Source organism: Esox lucius, chromosome 14 (genome assembly GCF_011004845.1).
Source record: "Esox lucius isolate fEsoLuc1 chromosome 14, fEsoLuc1.pri, whole genome shotgun sequence".
Lineage (NCBI taxonomy): Eukaryota > Metazoa > Chordata > Actinopteri > Esociformes > Esocidae > Esox > Esox lucius.
In genome coordinates this window covers 13,505,869-13,525,869 of record NC_047582.1, presented here as the reverse complement: position 1 = coordinate 13,525,869, position 20,001 = coordinate 13,505,869, and the positions used below count along the sequence as shown (strand labels likewise).

Genomic DNA, 20,001 nt, shown 5'->3' with positions numbered 1-20,001 from the left:
TCACCACAACGCTCCCACTCGACCCAAGCATATAGCCTACAGCTTCATTGAAAATAGGGAGACACCGTGCCTTGGTTTGGAACATAAGGTGTGGCTGTTGATGCAGACTACAGTGTATTTCTAGATATGCACCAGTAATATCTAGATGGAATGTTTCATGTATAGGCCTATGTATTATGCCACTCTTTAGCAGTGCACATATATATATATTTCATAAGAATACATACAGTATTATTATATTCTCTAAGGTAATCTGTTCAGTTTTACATGGTAAAGTAGGTTACGTAAATAAGAGAAAATGGACAGGATTACACGTCTGCAGTCAGACAGTTACAGGAGCTGGTCAAAATAACGGAAACAACACCTAGAAAAGGACTAACTATGACGTAAATAAATCACAAACGCAGCTGCAGAGGTCACATTAGGTTGATTGTCAATTAGCCATACATATACATAACGTCTGCTCGTTGCCACTTCAGACAATCATGATTTTTCTTTTACTGTAAATGAATATTGCATTAACACGTCAAGTATTTCAAGTTAACTAATTGTATTTTGACACAATGTACAGATTTCAAATCTTCCAAAACAATCATATTTAGATGTGTAGACTTTTTGTAATTCATTAAATAGAGGAAACATTTCATCAAACAAGTTATGTGGTGTGTGTATCCAATCCTTATAAGGCTTTGCTGTTCCATCCAATCAGATCAAATGCATTTCATATATCCTCTTGGCTTTGTCTTGAGGGCCCTGTTTATCCCAAATTATCAATTGGAATTCCCCTGATCATCTGGGATTACATGTCTATAAATGAAATGAGTTGACAAATAATTGACTTGAATGGGGACTCCTGTTCATGGCTTATTTATTCCTCTGACATGCACTGTGAAATGTGGGACGTTAGTCATGTATGTCTTTCTAAATTATGTCAGATACATTGAATCTGCCACAGGTGGAAAAGGCTCAGAATACTTATATACATGAGGTTTTCCATTTTTTATATTTAGAATAAGTTAGCTCAAATTTCTAAAAACATGACACCTTGTCATTATGGTGTACTGTGTGTAGATTGGTAGCAGCTAATATGGAAGTGATTATAAATTAAGACAAAACAACATAATGTGGAGAAACTGAATGGTTCTGAATATTGTCCAAAGCCACAATATTAAAATGACACTAACTGTTTAAAAGACCACAACAGGACAGTTTGTGTGTTTATTTAAGCTTAGACAGTATATTTTCAAGGACCTAGGGCACAATAGTTGAATTCACATGTCATTTTGTGAATTAATTAAAGAAACCATTTGATAATTAATGCTTGATTAGAATTAGGAAACAGTGTGTGAGCTCACTAAATCATGCATTAGCTACATCTGGTGCCACAAAACACACTTCAGTTCACTGATGCCCAAATGCCTGCAGTCAGACACAGAAGAGGTGTAATAATTAGTACACACCCCATCTGCACCGTGAAACCGTAAACAACGCATGTATAGTATCATTTATATGATTTCTTAATAATTCATGATTTGAAAGAAAATATGACTTTGAAAATCTCATTAAATCTAATGCTTTGCCCATTCACAATGCATGTATGACCACTTCAGAAATCAAAACATTTAAACAAAACTGACATATTGCAAATGATCTAAATTGTGGATATCTTGTCTAAGCTTTCTGCCTGGCCTCTCTATAACACCTGTATTTACATGCACTACAGAAAAGGACAGTTTGTTACAAACTTGGGTAGTGTTTATTTCCTGCATAAAAGAAAACACTGGCATTGCATCATTTATATACAGTATAAATATGGATGTTACATATAAATATGTAAAGTATACTGAAAACCCAGAAGCAGACAGCCATGGCGTTTCTGGTTACTGTGCTTATATGTGCAGCTTTTTGATAACCATTTTATAAAATCTTGGGGGAGCTTTATCTACTGACATTGCTACTGGCCAGTTAGTTGTTCTTGGCAGGCCAGTCACGTTGCCAGCCAGTTCAAAGCGCAAAAGCATATCCTAGCCTCAAAACCCCTATATTTAATAAACAGTGCTTTCATAAAATATTCAGACCGCATCACTTTTTACACAATTGGTTTTTATAGACTTCATTTATAATTGATTGAATCATGTGTTTTGCCATCAATCTGATCATAATACTCAATAATGCCAAAATGAAAATAAGTTTAAAAAAATCTTCCAATTCATTGAAAACAAAAACTGATGTTTATGTGCACAAGTATTAACACCCTTTATCAGGTTCAGTGGGGTTCGGGTGCAGGCTTTGGCTAGGCCACTCAAAGACATTTACCTACTTTTTCTGGAGCCACTCCACATGTTCAATAAATGGAATTTGTTGGTGGACTCCAATTAAGTTCTAGAGCCAAATCAATGACGATAAAAGGACACAGGATACATCTGAGCTAAATTTTGAGTGTCACGGGAAAGGTTCAGAATGCTTATACATGAGATATTCCAGTTTTTCATTTTCTATAAATTGACACAAATGTGTAAAAAAAAAATTGCTGTTATCATTATGGGCAGAATACAAACTGGGCAGTGGGTACACTATAAGTGTGTAGACTAATACAAAAAAAAAAAGAATGATATATTAATTCCACACCACAAGAAAAGGTGAAGGGGTCAGAGTACTTTTCAAAGGCACTGTACAATAAACACACTTATGGCAGATATCACCTTATTACAAGATCAATGGGGCACTAGGCACCACCAGGCATACCACCACAAATTAATACTGGTCTCACTGCAGTAGCTTCACTCTCGTCTTCTCAGTCTCTCTCACACACACGCACGCACGCACGCATTTGTCTTCTATCCTCGTATGCCTAAACTTGAAGTAGCACTAACACCTAACCTATATGCCTATACCGAAAAGTCACACCAATCCTAAAACTGTGTCTAATCAAATGCTAACCCAAACACAAAATGTTCCCTATGGTGGACTTGCCCAAAAAACTTTTAGGGACCAATCTTTCAGATTTTGCTATCTTTGTGGTGCCTTCGTGTGCCCATGAGGGTAGATCACACAGTGAGGGTATGCTTGGAAAACATACAGGTGTTTGATAGTGCACGTCTGATTAGAGAACTACATCAGGAAGCGGGGACAGGAACTGGATGTATATTTCAGTACTTGAAGTTTGGCTTTTTTTTTTTTTTTACTTCTTTTTTTTTTTTTTAACTACAGGGCTCCAACTCCCTGAAACACAAACTCCCACACACGGACAGAGAGTCGTCTACATCTCCGCGTGTCTGCAGCCTCTGGGCCCTCCCCCCTGTCTGTCCGTCAGCCCTCAGCTCTCCCAGTGATGACGACACGGTCTCAGGGGAAGATCCTCAGAAGATCTCAGGACATTGACTCCAGTCCTGTCTGTCTTTGGCCTCCCAGTATCCTCCTCTGTACACGTATGTGCTGTCCCCCGTTGCGTCATCGGTCCTCCTCTCAAACCACAGGGGCTGGAAGCCCTCAACGTCTTGGCCTGAGGAGTCCGAGACAGAAACCCACACAGACGTTCAGTACGGGTGAGATCTTTCTGAAATAGGGTCCCCCCTCTTTCCACCAACCCACCACTAGGTTTTTTTGCATACACATTGCAACAATGTCACTGGTTAGAGGGAATCCAAAAGCAGGAATCAGCAGCTGAAACAATAAGAATGCGTTGTCCCTGCCACTGTTTCTGTAAAACGCTGATGGTTGGGTCAATGTAAAAGCACGGCACAGAAATAAACCATTTATATCAAAATGGAACCATGTTTTGAGGCTATAGTGCATCGTTTTTTTGTGGTTACTTTGTTTGCAAACATTGGAGTAAAAGATGTGTTGGGTAAAACAGCTCAACTAAGCTCAGTAGGCATTTCTGAGTAATATTTCTCAAGAATATATTAATATATATTATTCAGATCAAAAAATGTATGTAACAACTCAAAATGTCCCCTTTAAATATGTAAAGAGATTTATTTTGTGAACAATTAATTCAATAGATAAGCAAATGCTTAAAGAAAAACACACTGAGAAAAAGGTAATGGTTGGCCTGGTTAGGTCATTATCTCACACAAGCAGGCCTTTTCCAAAACTTCCTTCCAAGTAACAGCTCATGAAAAGCATTAAAACACGCATTGAAAACTGCCTGAATCCCTGGTGAACCACATTCAACCTGTCCTGAGGACTGATCTGCATGTCTCACCTTCTGACACCAGAGGTAAACTGTGGCTATTGGACATAGGCCTTCTGTGGGGTAAAATATCCTCAAAAACATTTATCAAACCGTATAATCCCTAAGAAATCACACCAATTAATTTACTTTATGTGTCTAACATATAACCTAGCTCTAATGAAAGAGAATCAATGCTTTTTGATGACATCCTAAATGGATCAAACAGTGCTTAGCAGGGGAACAAGCCCTGTGGGGCTGGAATGGAGCGTTAGTCATTTAGAGTGCAAAGCGGTTTAAACAGTTTGCTTTATCAACATTCTATATCTCTGCATACCTTTTGTAGGGAAAAATATGGAGCACACATGGACAGATTTATAGAGGAATGGAAACATAGATTTTGTGTGTCCAGAAATTTGATCCAAGTTGGTGGAAGGTGAAACATTGGTAGTGAATGGGTGTCTGTTGTGAACAGACACTGTACTTCAGTAGGTGTTGTGTGAGCAGAGCAAGTAGGACCTTGGAGGGCCCAGTCCAGACACTTTCAGACACCCAAGCACTACCAACATTTCACCTTCCACCAACCTCTTCAGAAACTTAGGGGGGCTGGCAGATCTCTGGTTGCCTGTATCGCCAGGAGCCACCCTCAGGCTGGGTTGGAACTGCCGCCGAGACTCCTTAGAGTACAAACTCCGCCTGTGGAGCTCCAAAGGCACACAGTTCTTTCCTAACGTCTCCCGTAAAGCTTCGACTCCTGTCCTCACCTTCTTCCAGGGCCTGTGCGGCCTGTGCCTCCCTCTTCCTTCTCTCCAGCCTCTGTTGTTCCTCCAGGCGCTGTTTGTGGCCGTTGGCCTCGTCCCAAAGTCCCGCCTCCATCAGGCGTTGGTCAGGCCTCAGGCGGCTGTCGGTTGGGGCTACACCCTCCTCAGGCTCATTTAGGGTCAAGGCCAGGGAAGAGAAGAAATGCATGTTTTCAGCGTTTTCCCTGAGAAGTAAAGGCGAAAAGACACAGAGGTGTGACAGGATGGACAAAGAGGGATAGGAGTGCTAGGCAGAGAGGTGGGAGTAAGAGGTACAGTCATTGCAATGATCTGTATAGGTTTGACTGCATTACGCGCTGACTTCATTACAAGCAGGCAAGCTGATCTTACGGAAGTGGGTATTTCTTCCACAGCACTTTGGGCTGGAGGGTCTGGTAGACGGTCTTCTGTTTGCCCTCTGACCCACCACATCCCCGGCTGCTCTCCACTATCTTGGAGCTCTCCATCTTGTCGTCCCAGGTACCAGACAGGATATAGTGGGCTGTGCCTTCGCTGTCTGCAACCACACCTGTCACCTGAAGACGACAACAGATGGGGAAGACTTTGAGGTTGGGAAGGACTGTAGACATTTTCTACACCAGCTGTGTCGAATGGTGTGCATGCAACACAGATGCAGAGGGGGAAAGGGCAAACCATGAACATACCTTGCGTGGGAGGTCTCTGGAAAAGTAACTGTAAGGGACAAACTTCAGGTGGCAGGTGTCCTTTGTCCTGTGGTTGACTATTTCAATGTCACCAGACTGCAGAGAAAAAAACTGACTATTCATCCAAAGCCTAACATTGAACATTTTTCTTGGGGAATTAGCTTTGGCTTTATCTACATAATTCCTCCAAACATTCTTCAGGTTTTAGTGTTAGCAATATATCAAAATAATAGATGTCATTACTCATGATGAAGTGTTAGGAGCATGGAAATCAGAGCAGGACAGAGATGCATGGAGGAAAATGGGAGAAAGACTGTGTTTTTGGCTAGATCATGCAGAAATAATGAAAGAGCTCAGACTGAGGGCCTCAGATGGCACCGCAGTCTTATCGTAGCACTAAGCTGACCACTAAAGTCTTGGTTTGAGCACGATGATGATGAGCGGCTAGGAAGCCCCATGGGAAATGCAAATTGTCCAGTGTCGTCCAGGGAGTGGGGAGGCATTGTCAGCAGGGATTTCCAACCCAGGACTGCCTTTGGTGCCTGCAATCTAATCGAGGTTGTCATGTGAGTAAGCGAGACCTCACGTGTTGACCCTTAACTGACCATTGTTTCAGAACCTGTTTGTATAGCCTTGCTATACCTGCAACATTGTTTGCAATCTTGTGAACACTATAACTGTGAAACAGGGATGGAACACACATATACAAAGACACATCAAATATGTGACTCAATCACCTGGTCGATCCACAGTTTGCCTACGATGATGTTGTGCACCGTGGAGGTGACTTTGCCCCAAACATAGCGATTCCCACTGGAGTGGAACTGCAGGTGAATGCAACCTAGACACAATGACACCGCTACAATAATCAGCATATCACATTATCATTAAAAAAGAACTCAAAAAGAGACACTTTTCAGGACATTTTTAATATGAACATCCACCACAATATAAAAGAAATCCTGAAGCCATGAACACTTACAACTACATTGAGGTGGGTGTTTTTAATTAAGAAATAATTAAAATAGCTATTTGACATGCTTCTGCGTGTAACAATTATTTTTCCCTTTTAGATTTGGTTGTTTTCTGAATATTTTTGAATTAATTTAATCAAAATGTACTTCAATGTACATTAAATTAAAATGTAATTAAATTACTGAACCAACATTTGTATACTTATTTATTTCATGAAAAAAGTTATACAACTGCCATTTACTGGCAATGACTGCAACCAAATGCTTCTTTTAGTGGTTGATCAGTCTCTCACGTCGTCGTAATCCTGGCCTACTCTGCAAGGCTGCTTTAACTCAGCATAGTTCATCCAGAACAAACTGGAATATTGAATTGTGCTCTCCATCAGAGAATTCTGAAATCGGTAAGATGAAGTGGACCTGAACGGAGATCTGAGAACTGTTGCAGAACTTATAAAAAGCAGCTCATGAGCGATAACGCTGAAATGTCGCTGAACTGATATAGCTGTTGTGACAACCATTTATTGAGCATAAAGGGGTAATCACAATTACTTTACATAATTTTCTTCATAAAATAAATGAAAAAAACAGTGTGTTATTTGTTGACTCATGTTATCTTAATTTACAACTGGGTTTTGGATGAAGAGCAGAAAACATCCTTTATCACACAGGGCTCACCTAACGGCATGATAGAAATGTATTTCCCTCTGAACTTGCTGTCGATGGTGATCTCCTGCCACAGGGTCCAGCCCCGCTGTGATGTCACGTGGTGGGCGGCGGCCGGGGGGTGGTGACTGACCTGAGAGAGGAGGACCATGTCACACGTAGCGCGCGTGGGGGGGGCTGCGTCCGACATTACTCGGTGCGTTTCAGTGAGAGTGTCTGCGCGTGTTCTGGTGCTTGGGCGTGTATTGCGTCTAACCTGCTCGCAGATGGAGCGGTAGCCAAAGTCGTCCAGCCGGTCGAGCTCGTAGGTCTCCCCCAGCAGGGGGTTGAAGGGCTTGGCCGTGCGGTGGACGGTGGTGGAGTAGGAGGACACGGAGAAGGCCGCCACCAGGCACAGCTGCTCCAGGGACGACTCGCAGCGCGCCGCCCGGTCCAGCAGCTCGCTGTACTCCAGGTCCTCGGTCAGCCGCTGCAGCATGGACAGGGGCTCGTTGAAGTTCACCTGAGGTGGCACGTACAGAGTTAGAAACGGCGCCTCGCACCCTCACTGCGGACACAAAGGCGTTAGAACCAGAAACCGGGGGTTTAGTCTCTTACTGGCATGGGGATCTTGGACAGCTCCTTGCCGATGCAGTTCTTCATGATGCTCCACAGGTTGAGGGAGTAGTTGGGCTTGTCGGGGATGCGGCTGCGTCGGACCCGGCGTTGCTGCACGTCGTTACAGCCGGAGTCCTGTCAAACAAGGGAGTCAGGTAGCATGAGGTGGGACAGACCTGGACACGTCCTGTTGCAGCCTGACGCAGTCTGTCAGACACTAATGGGGCAGAATAGGGGACTGGGGACAGGAGGCCAGGGACTGGTGACTGGGGACAGGAGGCTGGGGACATGGGACAGGAGACTGGCGACAGGAGGCCAGGGACTGGAGGCCGGGGACTGGAGTCTGGGGACAGGGGACTGGAGGCTGGGGGCTGGAGTCTGGGGACTGGAGGCTGGGGACAGGAGGCTGGGGGAGTGGCTAGCATACGTCTTCACACTCACATTATCAGCGTGGCTCCAGTCATTACTGGGTAATCCTCCACTCATGACACTCTGGTTGCTCCCTGAGCGTCTGAAACACACACACACTATGACTACCACATACACACAACACAGCACAGTCAATTCAATCCAGCGAAGAAAAACAAGCACAGACGAATGCCACTAGCGTCATTACACCGCAGAGCTCTGAAGAAACTACTCGCTCCCATAATGCAGAGAAAAGCCCCTGCCTCTCCCACGGCTGTTGTTATGGTACATAACCAGGGTTTGACCAGCCGGCTTCCTCCCGGTGAGGCTGACTGACCTGTGCTGGGTGTGGCAAGCGGCGGTCACCGTGATGAAGGCAGGGGAGTCCTCCATGGCGTCAAAGAACTCTGCATCCTCGTTCTCATCGCTGGCGTCTCCCTCCTGCGTCCGTTCACCCCCGTCTGCCGGGCGGCGCGGGATAAAACATGGTTTGAGATCGGACAGTGCTTCCCTTGGTCTAGGTGGGATTTTCTAACCTGTGTGCATGTGTGCTGGGATGAATTACATTCTGAACGACGAAGCAGATACATTACACGGTTTCATACAGGGTCCGCTGTGACTGCAATATCACAGAGGGCTGTTTCTAGTCAGATTCTGACCAATAACAACCTGCCCCAAACTACCATTACAGAGCTCAAACTATTAGCGCTTCATCAACAGTCGCACTATCAAATATGAGAGCAGACAGCTAGTGTGGGTGTCTGACCTGGGTGTGTGCTGGGAGACTCTCTCCAGGCCCTCTCCAGGCTGTTATGCTGCTTGGCTAGCTGTTCAATGGTCTCCTCCAGGTGGTGGCGCTGTTCTCTCTCATACTGCAGGGCCCTCTGCCACCTCCGGCTGTGTGTCTCTGCTAGGTCCAGGAAGTCCCGACACGCCTGCATCCACGGATGGGACAGTACGTCAACAACACAGCCCTCCAACACGAGTGCACGCACGCACACACACACGTGCACACACACTGAAAAGGAGTAATCACTTTGACCAATCTTCTGTGTGCATCAAACAAGGAATTAAGAGAACTACTAGCATTTGTCGACCTGAAAGCTTCCTTGTGGCGACTGGCAGCCAGTAGGTCCAGGGTTCGGTCCTTACTTTGATCATAGCATTGGAGGTGATGCGGAAGAGGGTGGCACGCTCGTTGACGGTCTTGAGTCTGTCACTCCCGTCTGCGGCCGGGCGCAGGTCCTCAAGCTCGCTGAGGGATCGCTGCAGGGCGGCACCGTGCTTGCCGATGAGCTCGTTGCAGGTGCTCAAGTCATCCAGCTTACTGGCCAGGGTCTTCAAAGCCCCCTGGGTCAGGAGTCGGTCCGGCTGGGGCACAAGGCTCTCGTCCCCAGAGTCATCTGAAAATCAGACGGGAAAGCAGGGTCACAGGGAGCCGCCCCCCCCCCCCGGCTTACCACACGCTAAGGTGTTCGCCTGCGAAGCCGCACTCACTAAAGAGTATTTCTAGACTGATTCAGTTTGTCAGTGGAAGACATTACTTCTTGTCGTACCCACAGGCAGTCACACTTTCCATTATGTACCAAGAACATGAGGCAGAGACACTATGAGCACAGAGACAACACCACCCATTCTCACCCATGGAGGGAGGGAGGGATAGGGAGGACATGTATGGGCATAGCATGAGGGAGGGGGATGGAAGACAGAAAGAGAGATTAACTCTACACACCCTGTCATTGGCCTACCTCACCCCCAACCCCCACCACCACCTCTACTTCCTCCACCACTACCACCTTCTCCTCCAGCAACACCTCCTCCTCCTCCACCACCACCTCCTCCTCACCTACGCCAGTAGAAAGCTGTGAATGAAAGGTCCATGGTTGCCACGGAAACACAGGCACAATCAGTTGCAGGGCTGGGTTATTTTTAGCAGCAGAAGGAGGAAAGAAAGATGACGCACTTCACTTCCCTCATCTCCTTCCTGTGTTGGCATGAATTCTTTTTTTAAACCTATATTTAACCAGGAAAGGCTCACTGAGATTAAACATCTCTTTACCAAGAGTGTCCAGGCCAAAATAGGCAGCAGCAATCTAAACATATACAGGTACTCTAATAATAAGAAAAAGAAATTCACAATAATTATTTACAATCATATAAACAGCGAATTAAAAACAAGAATGGGACCATCTGTCACAGGCAGCCAAAAGGGCAATCAGAGGAAACAAGTGAAACAGACATACCTGGCGAGGGAAAGCTCACTATGTCAACATAGCGGTGGAACAGACAGCCTGTGGGAAAGAGAGAGAGGGACAAAGGCGGAACAGACACCCTCTCAGTGGGAGAGCAGCAGTGTAACAGACATCTCCGAGCTGTGGGAGTCTGGAGTCCTGTGTCTGAGCCACAGCCAGTAACCTAAAAGCTCCTCAAGTCTGTGGTCCAGCATTCTAAGTCAGAGCAAACACTGAATCAAGTACACCACTGTTTGAGCAAAAACTCTCTTCTCTGTCTTTCACCACATTCCTGACAAACAAAGCATAAAGATCACCTGTGGGAAAAAGGCTGATGGCAGGGTTGGGTGACACCTGGTTCTTCTCTAGGTTTCTTTCTAGGTTCATGCCTTTCTAGGGTGTTCTTCCAGCCACTGCGTTTCTACATCTGCATTTGCTTCTGGGTTTTAGGCTCTAACCACTTCTTACAATAAAGATTATATTGGAAACTTTATACAACCATGAAATTGAAATTAAATAGCTGAAATGCAGATTGCAGAAACTGCAGATCTGTTTGATGATGCCAAATCCATAATGCCCCTTTTTCATGAGCCGGTTCCACCTTCCCTCATACATACATCACACATGTTAGAAATCGGCGGTTTCGTATAGTGGTCAAATAATGTAGAACCCGTATCAAATCGAGGGAGAAGTTTGTTCACGTTTATTGGAAAAATTGCAGCACAGATGTCATTCAGTGAACGTTTCATTACCTTCTCACTGCAATGTTGGTTACCAGCTAGCCTATACATTAAGGGCGTTTCTAACTAAGACCATGTCTTTAGAAGTCAACCCCCCATGCCATATGGCCATCGTAAACATTCCTACAGAGAGATGTCTGTTACAGAGAGATAATCTAAACAGAGAGGTTTCTGTTGTTCTCATCATCTAGACACATGCACCTTCAATGAAACGTACATTCATATGGGAATTATCAATACTCAGATTCTACACACATATACAGTTCAGGTTCCTAATCTCCCAACCAGGTTGTCTGGATCTAGGCCAGTGTCAGGCACAGCAGTGAGCACCTCCCATGCTTGATATAAAAGAAAAAAACGATCATGAAAAACTAGACCAGTGAGCTCATGGGGGTCCAAAATTAAAATGATTTTCAGGCATCCGCAGTGGTCCCCATGACCCATATAAAGACCAGTGAGGGAGACAGACAGGACCAGGGAAGGAGACAGACAGGACCAGGGAGACAGGACCAAGGAGAGAGACAGGAGAACACAGAGGACGTCCCTCCCACTTGCAGAGTGACAGCTACTCTGCATGGTGTTGCTATGACACTACATAGAAAACACCAGCGTCTACACGGTCACCAGGATGTGTGTATGAAGAGCTGTTAAGACACTGAGTCATAGCCGCAGTACCCCAGGGCACGAAGAGAGGCTGTGCATTGCAAATGGTTAGGTAGACATCATTACATCTGCCATGTGTGGGAGTCAGAGGAAAAATGTCAGTAGGTCATGTTGGGGACAGCACTAACTCACACTGACTACTGTAACAAGATGTTTCACAACTACATACAGATGATGGAGGGAACAACCCAGGAGAAATGAGGAGACTGCATCTGTGACCTGATACTAGGATCCAATCAGACCATGACAGATGATGTTCATCACAGCCTAGTGCAACATCGATCACCTACAGTCTAATTGCTGAATTATGGTATTATGGTCATCCATTATTAGAATCACACAGTGGCTGTCAAAAGAATTCACCCCCCTTGGACATTCAAACATTCTGTGTTATAACATAAGGTCAAAATGCATTAAATGCAAAAAAGCCCTTCACATATTCAAATGGAGAAAAAAAAATATAATTTGATTGATTGCATAAGACTTCACCCCTTGCTAGGACACATGAATGAGCTGTGGTTCAACCAGCTGTCTTTAGAAGTCGCATAATGTGTTGAATGGAGTCCACCTGTGGGCATGCAGGTGTATCACATGATTGCATGTTAAATACATCTGTCTCTGGGACGTCCCACAGTTGGCTAGTACAATTCCTCACAAAATTGAGCTTTCTGGCCTCAACACTAGGTGCTATGTTTGGCGCAAGCCCAATACTGCACATCATCCTAAGGTTACCATCCCTACATTGAAGCATGGTGGTGGCAGCATCATGCTATGGGGATGCTTCTCTGCATCAGGGACTGGAAAACCTAAGACAGAAAGCAACATGGATGCAGCAAATTACAGAGAAATCCAGAAAGAAAACCTGCTGAAGTCAGCAATAGACCTGGGACATGGGAGAAGCCTCAGATTTCAAAATGACCCCAAAACACAGCCAAAGCCACACTGGAGTGTTGATTGAGAATGTAGAAATTGTTAAAAATTGCTGTTTACCAAAAGTTTCTGATCCAACATGACAGAGCTCGAGAAATGTGGAAAAGTCCAAGGGGAGTGAAGACTTTAGAGAGTGACTGTAGATGCAAAAACATATACAGCCAAACACACAACCCAGTCTCTGAGACACACACATGAACAACTTCAGGAAACCCCAATCAAATCATCAGTCAGAACATTAAGAAATAAAGTTCCTTAATGGTGCCAGGAAATTACGGGAAAGAACATGAGTGTAAAACAACCACAAGAATGTAGTTAACGAACATATGGAACCACCACAGTCACTAAACTGTATTGTGTCTGAGCCACGGGCAAAACTACGCAGATGGACTCAGACCCTTCAAATCCTGTTCACTGACTGACCACATATTTCATGGCTACATGGGTTAGTTTGGCAGCACTGATAGTAGCCACTTGGCCAAACTGTAATGTTGTCTTCTTAACCAACATGTCAAACAGGAAAACAAAGAAACAGAGGTCATTTTGCACATGTAAAACACTTATTAGCACAATCTGTCACATTTATCCTTTTACATCAGGTGCAAAAAGAGAGCTTTGAGTAAGCACTGCCACCATGGTGAAAATAACATAAAATACCAAAACACAATGTTGCAGATACGACATCTGTCCTATTTCCCAGCTGCTAATGAACTAAATTAGGGCCTCAATAAGATATTCTGATCATCAGCCTTCTGCAATACTACTGAACAATCTGCCACAGTTCTTTGTCACACACTACTAAAGTCCCATCTATATTAAAGGCAAGTTGCCAACCCAACCGACGGTCACTGAAGGTGTATTAGCATGAGGACAAAGAAAAAACACCTTACAGCACAACACAGGGAATAACTCCATGTCTCTCTGTCTCTACAACAACTACACCCACATAAACCCGCCCTTTCCAAAACAGCCTGTCTGACAATATATATCTCCACAATATAAATAATCCACGAACTAAATACTCACAGAAGAAACCTCAATCTTTGTCTTCTGACATTGCAGACGGAGATTATATTGCCTCAATGAAAATATGAACCAACCCTCTCTCTCCCGCTCTCCCTCAAAGTGGGAGGGGGAAACGATATTCTGGAAGGTCACTTCATTCAGCTCGGGCTGTCATCTTATTTAGAAAAAAGGGTAAAGGAGGGAGGGACTGATGGAAAGAGAAAGCCAGTGTGAAAGATGATGGAAATCAGACGTACAGTGTGGGAAAGTGAGAAGGATGGTCACAGTTACTGGTCACAATTACAAGCTGTACAGCTGCAGCATCCTTGGCAGTTAACCCTAACTCCCCAATGCCCACTGAGTATAAACCAGATCCCCACACCAAACCACCAGGCCGTGAAAACTCGGAATTACACTGTTCAATCAAATCAATTTATTCTCAAGGACACTAGGGTACTGTGCCCCTTTGGCAATGCAATGAAGTGAAAGGCCACATAAGACCTTCTCAGAATGACTGTTAGTTGACTGTCTTCATAGGATTTTCAATTAAATGACTGTTAGTTGACTGTCTTTACAGGATTTTCAATTAAATGACTGTTAGTAGACTGTCTTCATAGGATTCTCAATTAAATGACTGTTAGTAGACTGTCTTCACAGGATTTTCAATTAAATGTAATGAACTTCCACGAGAGGTCACACCATTAATTATACAGAGAAACGGGGAATGCCTTTCCCAACACCTACATTCATTGAGAAAGTGCACCACCTTGTGGATGACCGCATGAATAAGACTATTAAGCTTGACAGGATGACCGACACGGTCCCATTTGTTTACCAGCAGTCCTTGAAATGTTTGACTTTCCCTTTTGGGCCAGATCATGACCATCTGAAAATAATAGCCCAACTGCTGTTTATCTGATTTAGGGATGAGCTCTAGACCTGCAGTTCTTGAGTGGTTTTGCCACTGGAACAACAACTAGTGCATGAGCAAATTGTCATATGGCCTGTTTTTTGTTTGTGTTGCTGGAACACTATCCCCAACCACCCCAAAACAAATGCATTATTAACACTCAATGTTGCAATTACACTAAACCAGGCATTTCCAATATTTTGGGGCAAAGTAATGTGCAGTGTTGTTGCATATACAGTGGATATAAAAAGTATACACACCCCTGTTAAAATGCCAGGTTCTTGTGATGTAAAAGAATGAGACAAAGATAAATCATGTCAGAACTTTTTCCACCTTTAATGTGACCTATAACGTGAACAATTCATGTGAACATGTGAACAATGCACCTTTTGATTTTATTACAACACTCAGTCTTTTCTGGTAGGAGTCTATTAGCATGGCACATCTTGACTTGGCAATATTTGCCCACTCTTCTTTGCAAAAGCGCTCCAAATCTGTCAGACTGCGAGGACATTTCCTGTGCACAGCCCTATTCAGATCACCCCACAGATGTTCAATTGGATTCAGGTCTGGGCTCTGGCTGGGCCATTCCAAAACATTAATCTTCTTCTGGTGAAGCAATTTTTTTGTGTATTTGGATGAAATTCCTCTTCATCTTCAGCTTTCTAACGGACGCCTGAAGGTTTTGTGCCAAAATTGGCAGGTATTTGGAACTGTTCATAATTCCCTCCACCCTGACTAAGCTGAAGAAAAACAGCCCCAAAGCATGATGCAGCCACCACCATGCTTCACTGTGGGTATGGTGTTCTTTGGGTGGTTGTTTTTGCGCCAAACATACCTTTTGGAATTATGGCCAAAATGTTCAACCTTGGTTTCATCAGACCACAACACATTTTCCCATGTGCTTTTGGGAGATGTGATGTTTGTTTTTGCAAACTTCAGCCAGGCTTGGATGTTTTTCTTTGTAAGAAAAGTCTTCCGTCTTGCCACCCTACCCCATTCATATGAAGAATACATGAGATTCTTGTCACATGTAGAACACAGCCAGTCCTTGCCAGAAATTCCTGCAGTTCCTTTAATGTTGCTGTAGGCCTCTTGGAAACCTCCCTGACCAGTTTTCTTCTCGTCTTTTCATCATTTTTGGAGGGATATCCAGTTCTTGGTAATGTCTCTGTTGTGCCATATTTTCTCCACTTGACGATGACTGTCTTCACTGTGTTCCATGGTATATCTAATGTTTTGGAAATTATTTTGTACCCTTCTCCTGACTGATATCTTTCACCAATGAGATCTCTCTGATGCTTTGGAAGCCTCATGCGGACCATGGCTTTTGCTCTGAGATGCAACTAAGAAAATGTCAGGAAAACCCTACTAGAACAGCTGAACTTAATTTTTTATTAATCAGAGTCACTTTAAATGATGGCAGGTGTGTAGTGACTTATATTTAACATAAGTTTGAAAGTGATTGGTTAATTCTGAACACAGCCACATTCCCAGGTATAAGAGGATGTGCACACTTATGCAACCAGGTTATTGTAAGGTTTTTATTTTTCCCCCTCGAAGATTTCAGCTTGTTTTTCAATTGAATTGTTGACATTATAGGTCACATTAAAGGTGGAAAAAGTTCTGACATGTTTTATCTTTGTTTCATTCTTTAACATCACAAAACCTAGCATTTTAACAGGGGTATGTAGACTTTTTATATCCACTGTGCAAGTTTGCCCAGAAAATGCTGCCCTCATCAATCTGGCACCATAGGCATTCACGTAATCCTGACTATTTGCTGAGCTAAACCTATCAACTCGGCTCAAACCAGCTTGCAGTCACAAATGCACTTTCAAAGCATGGATTTTAACCTAACAACCTCCTGAACTGGAGGCATTTCTCCAGTCAGCCATTTCTCCCTGTAAGCTCCTTGAACATTCCATCGTCAGTCATCTTTCAGAGCTAGATCCAGCAGATATTGGCTTGCTAAGGGTCACCAGCGTTCATGAATGCTGACTGTGGGTCGGTCAAATACCTCAGTACAGTATTCGACACAGTCAGCTGGGCCTGTCAGATAGGTTTATTTTTTTAGACTATGTTGTCACAACCTGCAGCTGAGCAACAACAAAAAAGGCTAAATTAGGACCAGAATGGTACTGCCTGTGCCCTCTCCCTTTTCAACAAAGAACCCACTAGTAAACAGCAGCACGCAGGAATGCTTTGTTGGTTACTGGACATCCTCCCTTTCAATGAGAAGCCAAAAGGTCAAATATTTCCATAAATCTCAGCGTTTACTGAACAGCGGGCTTAGATTATGTCTATGTAGTCTTTACTCACTTAACTGAAATCATTGCACTCCACCCAAATGTGACATCACCCTCCGGCTCTCACCTGACTGGAGCAACATGTTGGTGATGTTGGTCTTCGCCTGCTGGAGAGCGGCGTGCCAGCGCTGACTCTCTCCGTCCGAGGTGGCCTTCAGGTGGTAGCTCCGCCCTCCACTGGTCAGCACCAGGTGGCAGGCGTCACCCACCTCGATGTGTGCCGTCGACAGCGTGATGGTGCCGCGGCAGGTGTGGGCCATCTCTGCCTGAGTCCTGTGCATGAGACACACACACACACATACAGAAGCAGGAGAGAAGAGACTGCTGACTAAATATTGTTCTATAAAGACAGAAAATGATAGAAAACACTGCATGCCTACACACACGCACACACACACACACGTCCATGTTTACAATTTAAAAAGGATCACCTGCTCCCACACAACTATACGACGTTAGAGATTGAGACACAGTCTGTAAGCTGAAACAAATGGCTCTTTAACCATGACATTGAAAAGTCCTCACGCAGGCAGACAACACCCACATAAAATATAGTGAGGGATCTTTAATGTTATTGGGCTGTTTTCTTTCACTGGTCCTGGGGTGCTACTGAAGATAAATGGCATCACAAACTCTACCAAGAAACAGGACATTCAAGTAAGTGTGACCCCAAGTACACATCAACATTTACAGTAATGGAATGTAATGGAAGTAATGGAAAATGTACCAACAAACCAACATTTTGCCATTGTCATATTGGGACTTGAGTCCCACTGAAAACCTGTGGTTTGAATTTGAGAATGCAGTCCATTAGGGCAAACTGAGATTCCTTACAAAGTGTTTTGAAATCACAAAAAGATAGCTAAAGGATCAGTACCATTATACTTGAAATGAAACTGAAAACAAGGGTGCCATTCATTTAAGGGTACTACATCATTTTAATTATTTAATAATGCATTTTGCCCATCTTTAAGGTGACAGTATGTCTGAAAAAGATAAAATGGCAACTTTGGAGTGAAACATCAAACATACCAAAAATGTTTGTCTTACAATTTTATCACTAATCCATGCCTCTGAGCTTTTCAGTTACTCTGTCCTCTATTGTGAATGATAAAACAGCGCAGCAAGGCAGTCATGATTTCCCATCAGACAGTAGAGGCCAGGGAAATTGCTGATGCACAATTGTGCCCACACAGACAAACCCAGCCCCTCCTTCCCAATACACACACAGGGCTTTTACTTTCAAGGTGAGGACCCTCAATTTTTTTCTTTAAAAACTATTTTATTTAACCCTAACCTCAATAACCAAAATGTATGCCTAACCCTAACATCTAAACCTTACCCTAATGCCTAAACTTAACCCTAAATGTAAACCTCCATTGTTAAAGTGAAGACCGGTCAAATGTTCTCACTTCCCATGATCTTCCTTGTTTGACCTCAGTCAGATAAAACCGGAAGTCAACTCACGGCTCATTTACAGCACATTACACTGTCTTACTGGCATCAATTACTATTGGCTGGTTTAATGGAAGTATGCCAAACTGCTGTAAAGACCATTTCAAAAAGATCCACGCGACTTTAAAGCATCAGATTCATTTGCTAAACACCCTGAACATCTCACACGTGGACAAGAACATTGTTCAATGAAGCACAGAACAAGTAATTATTCAAATACAAATACTAGGCCTAAAGTGGACGTGGGAAAACTCAACTCTATAGCTACATGGGCTTCACTAATGTCGGAATTATTACATACTGTGATCAAATATTTACTCATTTAGAGTCAGGTAAGATTTTTTTTTAATTGTCCATGCAACTGACCTATACCATTTATGCCATGTCACGGACAAGACTCTAGAATCGCATTCCCCTGGGATGATGCATATCCTATTACAAAGCTTAACAATGACTACAGACATGTTTTTGTGAGAAATATTTGCTTAGTTATAAAGCTATAGTCTTATTAATCACACATGACAAGCAGGTTTTTAGACTGTAAACGGCATCATTTAGCAAAAATAGTCGCGCGATGTTTGAAACTGCACTTGAAATCGTTAGCATTTACGTAGAGCTAGCTAAAGTAGTCTGATTTGACATCAACGTTTACTGCTAGCAATTACCTGTAATATGAGAGAAGGCCGTTGCTAAGGACAAACCACCGGCGTTGATAGCCCTTCAAATAGTTAGTCCATTTATACAGCCATCCTTTGTAGGTGTCAGGCACCGCAGGTTGCCCCAATGAAGAAGGGGAAGGCAAACTCTTCACAGGTTCACTCATTTGCCCCGTTGCACAGTCAACTACACTGTACGGTAGATAAGTCCGAGGAATCAACTGTGTATGCTAGTGTAGCGTTAGCTAGCTCTGGAGGGGACGGTAGCTTGCCTATAAACGACCGACACCGCACCTGCATCACCCATCAAGAAAAGCAGACGAGGTTTACGCAGTGTAACGGCTATTAGTAGTTTTCTTACTACGCGGAGGGGACTACCACCGGATTGGGGAGCGTGTTTAGCTAGCTCTATTGACTCCCTGAGCCTCAGCACTACCGGTCCTGATGAGAGTGGAGGGAAGAGACGTGACGTAGTAGATGCTGCTTGGCAAAGTTAACACTACTAGTGAAAAATGACGTTTCAACACAAATTAAGCTACGACCCAGGACAGAAGACGTTTCTGCAGAAGTAAGCCCACTGATACAAATAATTACTACCACCCTCAGGACGGCATTATAGTTCTATAAAGCATGTCGTCATTGGGTAGGAAGAATCTATTCGTACAACTTCGCCTATGCGGTAAATCTCGGAAATGCTATGGTAACCTCAGGACCAGTGATTAATTTGAGCCGGCACCTCTCCGATTGACCTTTTTCCACAGATCCGGTCTGCGGCGCATGACCTGTCTTTCTCCATCACTGTATTGGCACTCTGAAAATTA

General features: G+C 43.8%; 1 protein-coding gene and 1 long non-coding RNA gene across 2 annotated transcripts; both read right to left on the bottom strand.

The window, feature by feature from the left end:
• Positions 1–1,204: 1,204 nt before the first annotated feature.
• Positions 1,205–19,838, bottom strand: LOC105014858 (oxysterol-binding protein 2). The gene is made up of 14 exons (XM_010877507.5): positions 19,190–19,838; positions 17,137–17,342; positions 9,434–9,684; positions 9,048–9,216; positions 8,619–8,742; positions 8,315–8,384; positions 7,874–8,008; positions 7,533–7,778; positions 7,289–7,409; positions 6,377–6,480; positions 5,640–5,735; positions 5,326–5,510; positions 4,939–5,159; positions 1,205–3,502 (listed from the first exon to the last, which is right to left on the bottom strand). Exons 1-14 carry the CDS (start codon positions 19,345–19,347, stop codon positions 3,360–3,362), a joined length of 2,229 nt encoding a protein of 742 aa, XP_010875809.2. The 5' UTR covers positions 19,348–19,838; the 3' UTR covers positions 1,205–3,359.
• On the bottom strand, positions 10,152–15,015 carry LOC105014857. Its single transcript, XR_828342.5, has 3 exons — positions 13,872–15,015; positions 10,525–10,572; positions 10,152–10,294 (listed from the first exon to the last, which is right to left on the bottom strand). It is a non-coding gene; the product is annotated as an uncharacterized LOC105014857 (long non-coding RNA).
• Positions 19,839–20,001: the final 163 nt, after the last annotated feature.